The sequence below is a fragment of the Oncorhynchus mykiss genome, chromosome 3 (genome assembly GCF_013265735.2).
Source record: "Oncorhynchus mykiss isolate Arlee chromosome 3, USDA_OmykA_1.1, whole genome shotgun sequence".
Lineage (NCBI taxonomy): Eukaryota > Metazoa > Chordata > Actinopteri > Salmoniformes > Salmonidae > Oncorhynchus > Oncorhynchus mykiss.
Window position 1 is genome coordinate 39,031,240 of NC_048567.1, and position 18,482 is coordinate 39,049,721.

Here is an 18,482-nt window from a genome sequence, read left to right on the forward strand (position 1 = left end):
ATCGCGAGAGGAGACTCCTGCAGCAGAACGTCATGTTGATGAGGCCAGGCACGGGGGCCACTATGACCTGCTTCATAGGGATCACTAGGGGACAAAAGGACCCCAGCCACAGCAGCAACAACATAGATTTGGCTACCTGCCAAGCTACAGTCCCATGCCAGGGAACCAACCCATCTCCCCAGCCACTTCAACCCCATGGGATGACCATTGGACCTCAATCTGTCGGGCCGGGGGCCCATGGGAAGCCATAATGTCGGGTGAGTGAAGAGGCTACCTGGTTATATCCACCATCATCTCAATTTTAAGTCATTCTGTATTTATTAAAATCGTACAATGTGCTGTTAATATCAATATCTAAATAGCATATCATGTGCTGACAGGATCAATAGAAGATAGAATACAGGCCTAGACTATGGTTTCAAAATAACTTCCTCAAAATGCCCTTATATTCCCAAATCCTGGTTGGAAGATTCCTAGAATTACAACAGAATAAACAGGAAATCCAGGAATCCACCAACCAGGATTTCAGGAAAAACAGATTATTTTGGAGAAATAACTGGAATATTGCAACCCAGCCACCTCCTGGGTACCAATCGCCTGATATGAAAAGTTGGCAGCAAGCTGGCAAGCTGGCATTGGCAGCAGAGGTGTCCAATGAGGTGTCCAGAGCCATGCATGTATAAATGTGTATATTGCACACCGGTAGTCTGTTATTGACTTGGTATCTACATGGAAATGACATGGCGGCAGGTTGCATAGCGGGTTAAGAGCATTGGGCCAATAACCGAAAGGCCGCTGGTGCGAATCCCCGAGCCAGCAAGGTACAAAAAAAAACATTTGCCCGTTCTGCTCTTGAGCAAGGCAGTCAACCACCAACAACTGCTCCCTGGACACCGTTGATGTCGATTAAGGCAGCCCACTGCACCTCTCTAATTCAGAGGGGTTGGGTTAAAACACATTTTTAGTTGAACACATTCAGTTGTACAACTGACTAGGTACCCCCCTTTCCCATAAAAATTACTTGTTTGTTTCTTAGGATTCTTTCTAACAAGCACTTGTGTAACATCATACCAGATGTGTTTAATTATTGAAAGTGAGTAGCTACCTAAAAGTAAAAAACTACTTCTATATCATTTCTTAGCCTATTCACAACCAATAGTAATCTAATTTCCCCTGATCTTACAAAAAAACTACTTGTAATGTGCATTTGCATAGACATTCTGAAAAACTGCTGGATTTCTATCAATTACCCTGTGACATCCCAGGGGAACCACTCAGTGCACTGGCACTGCAAACATTGTGCGCATGTTCAGCATTTCAGATCACGTAGATATCCTATGATGTTATTTTGCAACAAAAAGGTACTGACAATAGCCCAGTAGTCAAATTACATTTCACAACATTTTGGAAAATGTATAGCTGTCCAAGTGACATTTAGAAGACATTCTGATTTGCAAGGAATAGGTATATTCTTCACTGAAATGTGCCTATCATAACAGCTGAAATATCATAAAAATAACAGTAATGTAAAATATGAGACGCAGGGATGAATAGATCAGGGGATGTTCATTCAACAAAACCTGATAGCTGTCCAACCAATGCCTACTCAGGGGAGTAGACTACCCATACGCCTATAAGGCTACTGACTGGGCATGTACAATCATAAGGTCTGAATGCTATCTGCCACAGTCTCATCTTAGAAAGCATGCCATGGTCACTGCCTAGAAAACTCCTTAGACTAGCTAGCAGAGAGAAAGCGAGAGAGGAGTTGGCGGCCCACGGTACCACCGAGCACCAGCCACCAATTTAGCTCCCGACTGTGAATGCATGCATTACATGATCAATGTTGCAAATGTGAACCACAAGTATTTGATAATACAGTGCATTCGGAAAGTATTCATACCCCTCGGCTTTTTACACATTTTGTTATGTTACAGCCTTATTCTAAAATTGATTTTTTTTTATTTTTATTTTTATTCCCTCAATCTACACACAATACCCAATAAAGACAAAGTAAAATAATAATTCAGACGGTTTACTCAGTATTTGTTGAAGCACCTTCGGAAGCAATTATAGCCTTGAGTCTTCTTGGGCATGACCCTACAAGCTTTGCATACCTGTATTTGATGAGTTTCTCCCATTCTTCTATGCAGATCCTCTCAAGCTCTGTCAGGTAGGATGGGGAGCGTCGCTGCACAACTTTTTTCAGGTCTCTTTTCAGGTCTCTCAAGTCCGGGCTCTTGCTGAGCCACTCAAGGACATTGACACTTGTCCTGAAGCCACTCCTGTGTTGTCTTGGCTTTGTGCTTAGGGTCGTTATGCTGTTGGAAGGAGAACCTTCTCCCCAGTCGGCGGTCCTGAGAGCTCTGGATCAGGTTTTCATCAACAATCACTCTGCTCCTTTCATCTTTCCCTCGATCCTGACTAGTCTCCCAGTCCCTCCCGCTGAAAAACATCCCCCATGGCTGCCACCATCATGCTTCATTGTAGGGATGGTACCAGGTTTCCTCCAGATGTGACACTTGGCATTCAGGAGAGTTCTGAGAGTCCTTTAGGTGCCTTTTGGCCAACTCCAAGCGAGCGGTCATGTGCCTTTTACTGAGGAGTGGCTTCTGTTTGGCCACTCTACCATAAAAACCTGATTGGTGGAGTGCTGCAGAGATGAGAGAACCTTCCAGAAGGACAACCATTTCCACAGAGGAACTCTGAAGCTCTGTCAGAGTGACCATAGGGTCCAGCTCTAGGAAGAGTCCTGGTTGTTCCAAACTTCATTCATTTAAGAATATTGAAGGCCAGTGTTCTTGGGGACCTTAAATTCTGCTGAAATGTTTTGGTACCCTTCCCCAGATCTGTGCCTCGACACAATCCTGTCTCGGAGTTCTACAGACAATTCCTTCAACCTCATGGCTTGGTTTTTGCTCTGACACACACTGCGGGACCTTATATAGACAGGTGTGTGCCTTTCCAAATCATGTCCAATCAATTGCATTTACCAAAGGTGGACTCCAATCAAGTTGTAGAAACATCAAGGATGATCAATAGAAACAGGATGTTCCTGAGCTCAATTTCAAGTCGCCAAGCAAAGGAGCAAATTAATAAGCTATACATCTTTTTTTTATTTATAAATTAGCAAACAATTCTAAAAATCTATTTCGCTTTGTCATTATGGGGTATTGTGTGTAAATTTTATCCATTTTAGAAAAGGGCTGGAACGTAACAAAATGTGGAAAAAGTTAAGGGGTCTAAAAACGTTCGGAAAGCACGGTATACCCTCACTTGGTCAGGATATTTAAGCCTCTATATATCCACTAGTTCCACAATATCCATGACATTTGTGATTTCCTTAAGAACATGAGGGTGATAGTTTGTAGTGTGATTTCTTTACAGTCCATTGACGTATTTCAAACCGTATTATAATCTCCCACCATAATAAGGGTCTTGTATTGTGTGTAGGTTTGATCAATTATTATATATATTTTCAAAGAAGCTTGGATCATCATTATGTGGACCGTATAGATTAATGGGCCATATATGTTTAGGGTCCAATAACATACTTAAAATCATCCATGTGCCTTGCGAATCTGTTTGGACAATTTGCACATTAGGATCTAAATTATTCTTCATTAATATCACACCTTTTCAATTTCTTTGCCCATGGGAGAAGTATATTTCCCACCCCCCAGTCCTTTTTCCATCTAAAATTGTTGAATGAGTTTCCTGTAAACAATAGATATGATATTAACATTATTTCAAATGTTTCCGACAATATAATTGTTCTGAACCGCGAGCCAACCCACTGTTTCAAGGAATGTTTTGCGGGTCTCCTGCGGGTAACTGAGAACCCGACCCCATGGAGCACTCTACTGTGAGGTGGAAATATAGATGGAGATGGCTGGCTTCCTCTCCCTTTCTATGCTGTCAGCTCAACTATCCTTCGCTAATGCTCTTTTTTTCTCCTCTCTCTCCCTCTGTCTGCCCCCCCCTACTCTTTTCTCTTGCTCCCCTCTCTCCTGCTCCCTCTTTTGTCTCTCTCACCCCATTTCCCCAATTGCTTTTCTAATATTTGTTGCCAGTATTTTGTCGGACCATCATGTGTATTTGTTTTAATCTTTAATTTATTTGCGATTAGGTTTGAAGAGAATGACTCCTCAACCCAAGAGGCCCTAGAGCAGCTGTGAGAAACGTGAGAAGTGTGGCATCATTTTGGAAAACTTAAGGCGCTAAAGGTTCCGGCAAAACAGATGTCTGTTATCCTTTCAGCTGCTGCTCAGTGCTCAATATTTTCGAACCATCTTAGTTCTTTGTCTCTGTTGTGACAGTAGGCTATTGCAAACATAAGCATGACACAAAAAAGGCAGAAGTGATGGTTTTTTTTCATGGTGGAAGTGATGCAGCTATTCTTTTTAAATTAAGTTATGATCAGTATAGCTTTTAAAGGATGTTGTGGTTGTTTGTAGGGGTGTGCTGATCTCCTCATACTCAGTCATAAACATATCCGTTTTATCACACTTGATATTCAATTCATGGCATGGTATACACTGAGTGTACAAAACATGAAGAACATCAGCTCTTTCCATGACATTGACTGGCCAGGTTCACTTTATGATCCCTTATGATCACTTGTTAAATCCACTTCAAATCCGTGTAGATGAAGGGGAGGAGACAGGTTAAATGAGGATTTCAAGTCTTTGTGTATGTGTGCCTTTCAGAGGGTGAATGGGCAAAACAAAATATTTAAGTGCCTTTGAATGGGGTATGGTTCCAGGCACACCGGTTTGTGTCAAGAACTGCAACGCTTCTGGGGTTTTCGCGCTCAACAGTTTCCTGTGTAAATCAAGAATGAGCCACCACCCAAAGGACATCCAGTCAACTTGACACAACTGTGAGAAGCATTGGAGTCAACATGGGCCAGCATCGCTTTGGAACGTTTAACACCTTGTCGAGTCCATGCCCCGAATGAATTGAGGCTGTTCTGAGGGTAAAACGGGGGGTGCGCTCAAGGTGTTCTTCATGTTTTCTTCACCCAGTGTACTTGTACGAGTGTAAAGGAGTGTAAAGGAGCAGTGCACTTTCAGAACCAAATCTGTATTTCAGATGTAAATGTTAAAGAAATGTCCAGACACTGTTTTTTACCATTTGACTTCATCATGCTCATTTTGCAGTATGGGGGTTTGAATTAAACACGAACAAAAACTCAAAACTTTCCCTGCATGTTGTTTTGAGTGAGGTCTTCAACATTCGCAGAACATTCCTGTAATGTTCTCAACTCGTCAGACAGAAACAACCTAGTAGGCTGCGGACACTCAAATAAGGAGATGTGATGCAGAAACTACCTAACAACCACAGGTCCTCACTAGACTGGTGGTCTGCATGTCTATTTTTTCATTACAGTTTCATCAGGTTTTGAAGTGAAATTGTCCTCATTTGAAGGTCCTGTGTCAAGGTCTTCACTATTACAGGAACACAGCGTGTGTGTGTGTGTGTTGCAAGGAAGAACAGAACAAGCAGAGCCCTTGTGTTGCTGGTCACACTCCAAAACTAGGAGTAGCAGATTATAATTACCATTTGCTTATTCACCCACACACAAACTACCATTAACATTTTTATGCTGCAGTCTCATGCATCTCAGTTTGAACAATTCTCACGTTCTTTACCTTTCCTGAGGCTGTTTTCATCAGAGCAAATTCCCTGCCTGCTCCCAGCAATGCTGCCTCCTCGTCAAACCCCGTACCTGGAAAACACAGACACACACATTTTGATGTATGGACTTCTGCAGAGAAACACATATGCACAAATTCACTAATAAACAAAGACATTATTGAAACACACAAAGACAGATACACAAACAGACACACATATAGGGACCGGCTCATTGCAATCACTGGAATGGAATGAATAGAAAGGTAACAAACATGGTTTGCTTTCATTCCATTCCAACCCTTACAATGAGTTTGTCCTCCGTCACTAAATCAACAGTCTCCAGTCTATTCAACAGTCTCTTAAACACACACATATGGTGAAGCCTCATATGCCAATATCTGACAGAGCAAGATGGTGTAGCATAAAGTTTCCCCTAGATGCTGATCTTGGGTCAGTTTTCCATTTTCCCCACTAATGGTTAAGGTTAGAATTGGGGGAGGGCAAGCGGATCCTAGATCTGTACCAGGGGGAAATTTCACTGCGGAGCATAGTCAGTAGGACTCACTAATGATGTGTAGGTCTTTCTCCAGGTCAAATAGAGAAATGCCGCAGGCATGGAGACACTTCCTGGCCAGTTTCAACTGGAGCTCCTGCTGCAGTGCCGGGTCCGTACTGGTCGCGTATATCCTCACCACAAACCCGTCCTGAGGGAAACATGGCAAAGGCTTATTTAGATCCACATTGAAATATAGCAAGTATGAAGGACACATAGTTTTGAGGTCATACAGAAGCTGGCACTCATTAGCAGGGTAGCAAAATGTCAAACTTTTTCTCAAAATGTCCAGGTTTTCCAGAAATCCTAGTTGGAAGATTCCTGGAATCAGGAGAGAATAAGCAGGAACTCCAGAATCTGTTCAACCATAATTTCTGAATTACCTGGGATCATTTAGAAACAATTCACGGAATTTTGCAAACCTAGTCCTGAGTAACACACTTGGATGGAAAATTACTGAGGATAATAGAAGATGATATTGCCATTCCTATTTGCCATATTTTCAATTCAAGCCGACTAGAAAGTGTACCCCCCAGGCTTGGCGGGAATCTAAAGTAATTCCGCTACCTAAGAATAGTAAAGCCCCCTTTACTGGCTCAAATAGCCGAACAATCAGCCTGTTACCAACCCTTAGTAAACTTCTGGAAATAATTGTGTTTGACCAGATACAATTCTATTTTACAGTAAACAAACTGACAAACTTTCAGAACACTTTCAGGTAAGAACGTTCAACAAGCACAGCACTTACACAAATGGCTGATTGGCTGAGAGATATTGATAATACAAAGATTGTGGGGGGTGTTTTGTTAGACTTCAGTGCGGCTTTTGACGTTATCGATCCTAGTCTGCTACTGGAAAAGACTGTTAAAGCCACAACACAGGTTAACAGAACACAGAGGGTGTTCTTTAATGGAAGCCTCTCCGAAATAACCCAGGTAGAATCCGGAATTCCCTAAGGCAGCTGTCTTGGCCCCTTACTTTTTTCAAACTTTACTAATGACATGCCACTGACTGAGTGGCATGTCATGTGTATAGTGTTAAGATGACTTAACACTATACACGTCAGCTACTACAGCAACTGAAATGACTGCAACACTTACCTGCAATAACTGCAGTTACTTTCAGAGTAGGTGGCAAGGAATACATTCATATTTCTAAAACTAAAAGCACTGTATTTGGGACAAATCATTCACTAAACCCTAAACTTCAACTAAAACTTGTAATAAATGAATGTGGAAATTGAACAAGTTGTGGCGACTAAACTACTTGGAGTAACCCTGGATTGTAAACTGTCATGGTTAAAACATATTGATACAGTGCCTTGCGAAAGTATTCGGCCCCCTTGAACTTTGCGACCATTTGCCACATTTCAGGCTTCAAACATAAAGATATAAAACTGTATTTTTTTGTGAAGAATCAACAAATGGGACACAATCATGAAGTGGAACGACATTTATTGGATATTTCAAACTTTTTTAACAAATCATAAACGGACAAATTGGGCGTGCAAAATTATTCAGCCCCCTTAAGTTAATACTTTGTAGCGCCACCTTTTGCTGCGATTACAGCTGTAAGTCGCTTGGGGTATGTCTATCAGTTTTGCACATCGAGAGACTGAAATTTTTTCCCATTCCTCCTTGCAAAACAGCTCGAGCTCAGTGAGGTTGGATGGAGAGCATTTGTGAACAGCAGTTTTCAGTTCTTTCCACAGATTCTCGATTAGATTCAGGTCTGGACTTTGACTTGGCCATTCTAACACCTGGATATGTTTATTTTTGAACCATTCCATTGTAGATTTTGCTTTATGTTTTGGATCATTGTCTTGTTGGAAGACAAATCTCCGTCCCAGTCTCAGGTCTTTTGCAGACTCCATCAGGTTTTCTTCCAGAATGGTCCTGTATTTGGCTCCATCCATCTTCCCATCAATTTGAACCATCTTCCCTGTCCCTGCTGAAGAAAAGCAGGCCCAAACCATGATGCTGCCACCACCATGTTTGACAGTGGGGATGGTGTGTTCAGGGTGATGAGCTGTGTTGCTTTTACGCCAAACATAACGTTTTGCATTGTTGCCAAAAAAGTTCAATTTTGGTTTCATCTGACCAGAGCACCTTCTTCCACATGTTTGGTGTGTCTCCCAGGTGGCTTGTGGCAAACTTTAAACAACACTTTTTATGGATATCTTTAAGAAATGGCTTTCTTCTTGCCACTCTTCCATAAAGGCCAGATTTGTGCAATATACGACTGATTGTTGTCCTATGGACAGAGTCTCCCACCTCAGCTGTAGATCTCTGCAGCTGTAGATCTCTGGGCCTCTTGGCTGCATCTCTGATCAGTCTTCTCCTTGTATGAGCTGAAAGTTTAGAGGGACGGCCAGGTCTTGGTAGATTTGCAGTGGTCTGATACTCCTTCCATTTCAATATTATCGCTTGCACAGTGCTCCTTGGGATGTTTAAAGCTTGGGAAATCTTTTTGTATACAAATCCGGCTTTAAACTTCTTCACAACAGTATCTCGGACCTGCCTGGTGTGTTCCTTGTTCTTCATGATGCTCTATGCGCTTTTAACGGACCTCTGAGACTATCACAGTGCAGGTGCATTTATACGGAGACTTGATTACACACAGGTGGATTGTATTTATCATCATTAGTCATTTAGGTCAACATTGGATCATTCAGAGATCCTCACTGAACTTCTGGAGAGAGTTTGCTGCACTGAAAGTAAAGGGGCTGAATAATTTTGCACACCCAATTTTTCAGTTTTTGATTTGTTAAAAAAAGTTTGAAATATCCAATAAATGTCGTTCCACTTCATGATTGAGTCCCATTTGTTGTTGATTCTTCAAAAAAATACAGTTTTATATCTTTATGTTTGAAGCCTGAAATGTGGCAAAAGGTCGAAAAGTTCAAGGGGGCCGAATACTTTCGCAAGGCACTGTACAACAGTAGCTAAGACGTCCATAATAAAGCACTGCTCTACATTCTTAACAGCACTAACAAGAAGGCAGGTCCTACAGGCCCTAGTTTTGTCGCACCAGGACTACTGTTCAGTCGTCACAAAAAGGGACTTTAACAAAATATATTGCAATTGGCTCAAAACGGCATCACGGCTAGCCCTTTGATGTACACAGAGGGCTAATATTTATAATATGCATGTCAATCTCTCGTGGCTGAAAGTGGAGGAGGGATTGACTTCATCACTACTTGTATTCATGAGAGGTATTCCACATCAAGTAACAGATGCAAGCAGTACAATTACATAAAAAATACAAAGTAAAAACAACTTATGGAACAGTGGGACTGAAGCAGCAGACACATGCATACACACAGATTTTGTACTGTAGATATGTGGTAGTGGTGAAGTAGGGGCATGAGGGCACACACTGTGTTGTGAAATAAGTGAATGCATTGTAATGTTTTTAAAATTGTATGATCTGCCTTAATTTTTCTGGACCTCAGGAAGAGTCACAATAAATACAAACACACACACGCAAAGTCAGGCATCCCTGACATGCAAAGCCCTTTGGATATAATGCTAGAAAAGACAGTTTTCAGCACTGTGTGTGTATGGAGAAACACCCCTAGCTAGCTACAGCATCAGACCAGAGCATGCAAGCTCTCTCATAATTTCCACTGTTGGCAATGTAAGAAATTCTAATAACAGCAATTCAAGTTAAAGTAATTGTCCAGTGAAAATCTCATTTTTAAAAGTTAATATTCTGTTAACTCATAGACAAATAATGTTGTTGACTCATCCTATACTCATATTTGTGGCGAATGCATACGTTTTTACAATAGGTATATAATTTTTTACAATAGGTATACGCTGACACCACTGTCAACACAGAAAAGCTGCTTTTGCCTCCCGGGTGGCGCAGTGGTTAAGGGCTCTGTACTGCAGCGCCAGCTGTGCCACCAGAGACTCTGGGTTCGCGCCCAGGCTCTGTCGTTACCGGCCGCAACCGGGAGGTCCGTGGGACCGGGAGATCCGCAAAATTGGCCTAGCGTCGTCCGGGTTGGGGAGGGTTTGACCGGTAGGGAAATCCTTATCTCATCGCGCACCAGCGACTCCTGTGGCGGGCCGGGCGCAGTGCGCGCTAACCAAGGTTGCCAGATGCACGTTGTTTCCTCCGACACATTGGTGCGGCTGGCTTCCGGGTTGGATGGCGCTGTATTAAGAAGCAGTGCGGCTTGGTTGGGTTGTGTATCGGAGGACGCATGACTTTCAACCTTCGTCTCTCCCGAGCCCGTACGGGAGTTGTAGCGATGAGACAAGATAGTAGCTACTAAAAACAATTGGATACCACGAAATTGGGGAGAAAAATGTAGTTTTCATCATAGGTACAGCCTCTTAAAGAAAAAGTTACAGGTCTGAGAGCCATAAATCTTGCTTGTTTGTAGGTGACCAAATACTTATTTTCCACCATAATTAGCAAATTCATAAAAAATCCTACAATGTGATTTTCTGGATTTTTTTTTCCTTTTGTCTGTCATAGTTGAAGTGTACCTATGATGAAAATTACAGGCCTCATCTTTTTAAGTGGGAGAACTTGCACAATTGGTGGCTGACTAAATACTTTTTTGCCCCACTGTAATTAGCATTTTGTGGAAGTACAACCATTTCACTAATATTGTAGTTACACTGAACAAAAACAAATGCAACCATTTCAAAGATTTTACTGAGTTACAGTTCATATAAGGAAATCAGTCAATTGAAATAAATTCAATAGGCCCTAATATATGGATTTCACATAACTGGGAATACAGATATATGCATCTAAAAACATTTTTTTTAAAGGTAGGGGCATGGATCAGAAAACCAGTAAGTATCTGGTGCCTCATGCAGCGAGAAATCTCCTTCGCATAGAGTTGATCAGGCTGTTGATTGTGGCCTGTGGAATACTGTCCCACTTCAATGACTGTGCAAATTTGCTGGATATTGGCGGGAACAGGAATAAGCTGTTGTACGCGTTGATCCAGACCATCCCAAACATGCTAAATGAGTGACATATCTGGTGAGTATGTGGGCTATTGAAGAACTGGGACATTTTCAGTTTCCGGGAATCGTGTACAGATCCTTGTGACATGGGGCCGTGCATTATCATGCTGAAACATGAGGTGATGGCGGCGGATGAATGACACAACATTGGGCCTCAGGATCTTGTAACAGTACCTCTGGCAGTTTGAATGCACATCAATAAAATGCAATTGTGTTTGTTGTCCGTAGCTTATGCCTGCCCATATCATAACCACACCTCTACCGTGGAGCATATTGACATCAGCAAACCGCTCACACGCTGTCTGACATCTGCCCGGTACAAATGAAACCGGGATTCATCTGTGAACTGCACACTTCTCCAGCGTGCCAGTGGCCATCGAAGGTGAGCATTTGCCCACTGAAGTCAGTTACGAAGCCCAACTGTAGTCATGTGAAGACCCAGGTGAGGAATACGAGCACAAAAATTTGCTTCCCTGAGACCATTTCTGAACGTTTGTGCAGAAATGATTCGGTAGTGCAAACCCACTGTTTCATCAGCTGTCCGGGTGGCTGGTCTCAGACGATCCAGCAGGTGAAGAAGCCATATGTGGAGGTCCTTCCTGGCTGGCGTGATTACATGTGGTCTGCGATTGTGAGGCCTGCTGGACGTACTGCTAAATTCTCTAAAACAACTTATGGCCGAGAAATTAACATTCAGTTCTCTGGCAAAAGCTCTGGTGGACATTGCTGCAGTCAGCATGCCAGTGGCAGGCTCTCTCAAAACTTGAGACATCTGTGTGGTAGTGTGTTCTGTGACAAAACTCCATATTTTAGAGTGGCCTTCTATTGGCCACTGCACAAGGTGCACACGATCATGCTGTTTAATTAGCTTCTTGATATGCCACACCTGTCAGGTGGATTTATAATCTTAGCAAAGGAGAAAATCTCGCTAACAAGGATGTAAAGAAATTTGTGCACAGAATTTGGTAGAAATAAGCTTTTTGTATATATGGAACATTTCTGGGATCTTTAATTTCAGCTCAGGAAACATGGGACCAACATTTCACATAATTTATTTAGTATAGTTATTTATAGGTCAAATTTAATCGAAATGTGGAAACATTGGACAGTTACTTTAAATCAAGTTGCCGCCTCATTAATTACTCATTAACTCATTAATCCTGCCCCCACCCAAAAAATATCTAATGTGAAAACTTAAGATTCTCAGTCCACGCAAGATACTCTGATAATTGATTTGGGTTGGGCTGTGCCCGGGCTTAAGTTTGCACAACACTGCATGTTTTGAGTGCAACGCATTGTTGTGGTGAGAGAAAAGTGTGTGCATTAGATTCTATTTCTATGATATTTCTCCCACTCTCTGCTTTGATAGATGTGAGCCTGCAACTCTCTCCATCTCTCCAGCGTTGCACTTCATTTATTTACAATTATTGAATATGCCCATTAGTTAGATTTTTCTCCGTACTGTTATTAGACACACTATATATACAATAGTATGTGGACATGGCACTGTCATGGTATGCCACCTTGCCAATAAGGTTCTGCCCAGCTGGAGCTGCCCCGGTCAACTGTAAGTGCTGTTATTATGAAGTAGAAATGTCTAGGAGCAACAACGACTAAGCCGCAAAGTGGTAGGCCACACAAGCTCCCAGAACGTGACCGCTAAAGCACGTAGCGCGTAAAAATCATCTGTCCTCAGATGCAACACTCACTACCGAGTTCCAAACTGCCTCTGGAAGCAACGTCTCCACAATAACTGTTCATCGGGAGCTTCATGAAATGGGTCTTCATGGCCGATCAGCCGCACACAAGCCTAAGATCACCTTGCGCAATGTCAAGCATTGGCTGGAGTGGTGTAAAACTCTCCGCCATTGGACAGCAGTGGAAACGCATTTTCTGTCATGAGCCATGAGACAGAAGCTGGACTGGGGCCATGGTGGTGTTAAGCTGCACTGTGTGATGACACTGTTTTCCACTGTGCTTTGATTCCTGCTGAGCACATACTCTTCTCCCCCTCCTGCTTTTCCCTTCCTCCCTCCCATCCCATTTCTGTAACCTATGCACTGCCTAGCCCATCCTTCTCCTCTCCCCACCTACCTTCTCTAGCTCACTCCTCTCTGATTGCCCTTACCCCCCCCCCCCCCCCTTTCTGCCTATCTAACTCCTGCTCTCTCTCTTCTGCAGAAAGTAGATTGCTCTTTTCACTGCTCATGAGGAGCAGCTCTCCTTCATTTCTCCATCAACCCCACCCCCACCCTCTTATCCAGGGACTGATCAGATGCGTAAGGCTTCACAGTTTAAATAAATATCACATCCTCCCCCACCACTGTATCTCTGCTTACCACTCATGCAACTATAGGCCTGCACCTGCCTGGAAGGATTAACCTTGGAGAGTATGGTCACATGCTGGTTTACTAGCTCTTTCTCCTTATACACACACAAAAAAATACAAAACACAATCTCTGTGACCCAACTGTAAGGGGCTCAGATGAAGCAGGGGACAGAGTGACACTTGAGTGAGGCTGGCTGCGAGGGACAGAGGTGGGTAGCATACATCAAACAACTGAAGAGAAATGGCTCCCATTAGTTCTTTAAGCGGAGGATTTGTTATTTATAGAGGTGTTTGACAGAAAGTGAGTGACAGAGTGAGGAAGAGCAAAAGGGAAAATATTCTGCTGTCATGACGTTCCTGAGAAGACCCTGCCACATAGTACAGAGAGAGTAAGTTTTCATAGAGGACAAAGGAAATCCTTCCACCTCACAGAACTTGAGGTAAGAACAAATTTCATGTTCCGGGGAAAGTATAAAAGATCGGTGAAGAATCCAGCTACGAACTGGTCCGTTTGTCACAACTTGGGAAGCTCATGGGAGACGGTGTGGCCACATTACCATAACGCTGTTTATATAATAGCCCCAGATATAAACCTGATATCTAATTGTTGTATAAGATGAATGAGTGAGTATGATACGGTTTACACAAATTTACAATGTGATTTTGGAGTGTTCAATGAAGGAAAACTCAAAAGTGGAATTGGATTTGTACTAAATCAGAGGACCGCCCCTGAGCCCAGTTTGGGTCAGACATCCTGGGACAGCCTTTTCTGCCATTCCAAATAAAAAACCCCACTCAGGTTTTCGATCAGCAGACCGCGCTTACCTCAATTACGAGATGGCTACAGGTTGCAGACCATGTTTTTCTCCATTAGGAGGAGAAAGGTTGTAGACCATTGCTGAATCTTTTAACCATACCACGTGGTTAAACTCTTAGACCATCGATATCGACAGAATAAGAACAAGTCTCTGATATTAATTACTAGTCTGCAGCTAGGAATTCGGTATCATTGAACGCGAAGAACGACAACCGCCGAAACAACCATTCTATAACGAATGTCACTCTGAACAATCCCCTCCAACCACAACCGAGAGACAGAGGGACGGACAATTCTACAAAATACTTTTCACCAGCGATCAAGACACACTGAGCGTAAATATATATATTGATTGCAATTGTTCCCGAATGAGTGAGCGTTCATGTGCAAAGGATTAGCATTTCAATTGTTATAATTATCACTCTGTAGTGACTTCTTAGTCGACCCCCACTTCCCCTTCTGTCTAACAAGCCGCCATGCCGGTTTAGCCCACTAGGGCACATTCTATCATTTCATGTAACCACATTTACCTTGTTTGTTTGTTTATGCATTTCTGTGAATTACTTAGTAATAAATAAATGATTTAAGACAACTGATGTCTGGATGACTCAATAGTGAAGACTGGGTTTGTGCAGATAACCAACAATTTACAACGTTTGGAATGAGACTAACGTGAGGTAAAGTAAATAATTCATTAATTCAAAGACTGATTGATCAGATAAAATATCTGAAAGAAATTTTAGGAAATTATAACTTTGTAATCGGAATCCTTGGTGCCCCGAGTTCCTAGTAATTAAGGTTACATGATTAGTCTAATCGCGTAATAACTAATTACAGAGAATCTTTGATAAAAACTATCAGTCTTCAGTTAATGATAGTAAAGATACGACACTGCCCTGTGAATAGGGACCAACTCCTTGTCTGCCATTGAAATCCTTGGGCAGACCGCCTAATTGCTATATTAGAAATGAAGCCCCTTTTTAATTTAGAAAAAAAACATGGCTACCATGACTCCTGAATGACAAATAGTCTTGTACAGTACATTCGGAAAGTATTTCCAACCATTTTACTTTTTCCACATTGTTACGTTACAGCCTTATTCTAAAATGGATTCAATAGTTATTTTCCCCCTAATCTACACATAATACCCCATGACAAAGCAAAAATAGTTTTTTAGAAATGTTTGCAAGTGTATTAACAAAAATAATGTTGACTTCTGATAAGCTTCCCAGTAAAGCATTAAAAACAAATCAAGTAACCCAGAAAAGTGCTACAATTGCCCAATAAATGTTTTGTAACAGATGACAATCATATTCTGACTATCTCTGAAACTCACTTAGATAATAGCTTTGATGGTACAGTGGTAGGAATACATGGCTACAACATCTACCGAAACGACAGAAATGCCAACGGGGGCAATGTTGCGGTCCATATTCATAAACACATTCCTGTAAAGCTTATACAGGATCTCACGTCAAATACTGATGAAGTAATATGGATACAGGTTCATCTGCCTCACCTGAAGCCAATTTTTGTGGGAAGCTGCTATAGACCACAAAGTGCTAACAGTCAGTATCTGGATAATGTGTGAAATGCTTGATAATGAATGCAATATCAACAGAAGTATATTTTCTGGGTGATTTAAATATTGACTGTCTTTCATCAAGCTGCCCACTCAAGCAAAAGCTTCAAAACTGTAACCAGTGCTTGCAACCTGTTTCAGGTTGTTAGTCAATCTACCAGGGTAGTTAAACATCACAGGAATTATATCATCAACATGTATTGATCACATCTTTACAAATGCTGCAGAAATGTGCTTGAAAGCAGTATCCAGATCCATCGGACATAGTGATCACAATATAGTAGCCAAATCTAGGAAAACCAAAGATCGTAAGGTGGTGGCTAATACAGTGTATAAGAAGTCATACAATAAGTTTTGTAGTGATCCTTAGGTTGACAATGTAAAGAATATTTGCTGGTCTGTGGTGTGTAATGAGGAGCAACCAGACGCTGCACTTAACACATTTATAAAATTGCTAATTCCAGTTACGAATAAGCATGAACCCATTAAGAAAATGGCTGTAAAAACTAAAATCCCCTTGGATTGATGAGGAATTGAAAAATTGTACAGTTGAGAGGGATGGGGGCAAAAGGTATGGCAAATACAGTTGAAGTCAGAAATGTACATACACCTCAGCCAAATACATTAAAATTCAGTTTAACAATTCCTGACATTAAACAATTCCCTGTCTTAGGTCAGTTAGGATCACCACTATTTTAAGAATGTGAAATGTCAGAATAAGAGTAGAGAGAATTATTTATTTCAGCTTTAATTTCTTTCATCACATTCCCAGTGGGTCCCAAGTTTACATACACTCAATTCGTATTTGGTAGCATTGCCTTTAAATTGTTTAATTTGGGTCAAACATTTGGGTAGCCTTCCACAAGCTTCCCACAATAAGTTGGGTGAACTTTGGCCCCTCCTCCTGACAGAGCTGATGTGACTGAGTCAGGTTTGTATGCCTCCTTGCTCTCACACGCTTTTCAGTTCTGCCCACAAATTTTCTATAGGATTGAGGTCAGGGCTTTGTGATGACCACTCCAATACCTTGACTGTGTTGTCATTAAAACCTCTTGAAGCTAGGGGGCAGTATTTTTATTTTTGGAAAAATAACATTCCCAAAGTAAGCAGCCTATTTCTCAGGACCAGATGCTAGAATATGCATATAATTGACAGCTTAGGATAGAAAACACTAAAGTTTCCAAACCTGTAAAAATATTGTCTGTGAGTATAACAGTACTGATATTGCAGGTGAAAGCCTGAGAAAAATCCAATCAGGAAGTGACTCATATTTTGAAACCTTTGTGTTCCTATGCATCTCTATTGACCATTGAAATGGATATCAACCAGATTCCTTTTTCTACGTCTTCCCTAAGGTGTCTACAGCCTTTAGACGTAGTTTCACGCCTTTATGTTGAAGAATAAGCGTAAACGACCACATTGCGTAAGTGGCCAGCTGATGGCTCTCAGAGTGATTCTTACATAAAAGAGAGAGGTAGTCATTTTTCCTCCCGGTCCTACTGAAAAGCCAACTGTACCGGTTAATATATTATCTAATAGATATTTGAAAAACACCTTGAGGATTGATTATAAAAAATGTTTGCCATGTTTCTGCCGATATTATGGATATCATTTGGAAATATGGATTTGACCGGAAATATGGATTTCTGAACGACAAACAAACAGAGGTATTTTGGGTATAAAAATAATCTTTATGGAACAAAAGGAACATTTGCTGTCTAACTGGGAGTCTCGTGAGTGAAAACATCAGAAGATCAAAGGCAAACGATTAATTTGATTGCTTTTCTGATTTTCGTGACCAAGCTTCCTGCTGCTAGCGTTTGGAAATTGCTCCCAAGGATGAACCAGACTTGTGACGGTCTACAATAGTTTCTTAAGTCTTGGCTGATTTCTTTTGATTTTCCCATGATATCAAGCAGAGGCACTGAGTTTGAAGGTAGACCTTGAAATACATTCACAGGTACACCTCCAATTGACTCAAATTATGTCAATTAGCCTATCAGAAGCTTCTAAAACTTAATTTTCTGGAATTTTCCACCCTGTTTAAAGGCACAGTCAACTTAGTGTATGTAAACCTCAGACCCACTGGAATTGTGATACAGTGAATTATAAGTGAAATAATCTGTTTGTAAACAATTGTTGGAAAAATTACTTGTGTCATGCACAAAGTAGATGTTTTAACAGCTTTGCGAAATTAACAAGAAATATGTGAAGTCGTTGAAAAATGAGTTTTATTGACTCCAATCTAAGTGCATGTGAACTCCCGACTTCAACTGTAAGTCTGGCAGCCCAAACCATTGGCAAACATACTGTAAATTAAGAAATCAAATGACTAAACTAAATAAAAATAAACTATGAAACAAAAATAAATAATATAAAGAATGATAGTAAAAAGCTTTGGAGCACCTTAAATTATATTTTGGGAGAAAAAGCCAACTCATCTCTATCATTCATTGAATCAAAAGGCTCACTCATCACAAAACCCACTGATATTGCAAACTACTTTAACATTTTTGGGATAGCATTTTCACTTTTGTATGAATAGCGTGCCCAAAGTGAACTTCCTC

At 41.3% G+C, this 18,482-nt stretch overlaps 1 protein-coding gene across 24 annotated transcripts in view; it reads right to left on the reverse strand.

Moving 5' to 3' along the window:
- Positions 1-18,482, reverse strand: part of LOC110519948 (E3 ubiquitin-protein ligase MYCBP2) — a 344,395-nt gene that overhangs the window by 235,547 nt on the left and 90,366 nt on the right. For all 24 annotated transcript variants that reach the window (XM_036974062.1, XM_036974063.1, XM_036974061.1 and 21 more), the window contains exons 10-11: positions 6,206-6,344; positions 5,655-5,731 (exon numbers count right to left, since the gene is read on the reverse strand). In XM_036974062.1, coding sequence (XP_036829957.1) covers positions 5,655-5,731; positions 6,206-6,344 — 216 coding nt within the window. The remainder of the gene's footprint in view (positions 1-5,654; positions 5,732-6,205; positions 6,345-18,482) is intronic.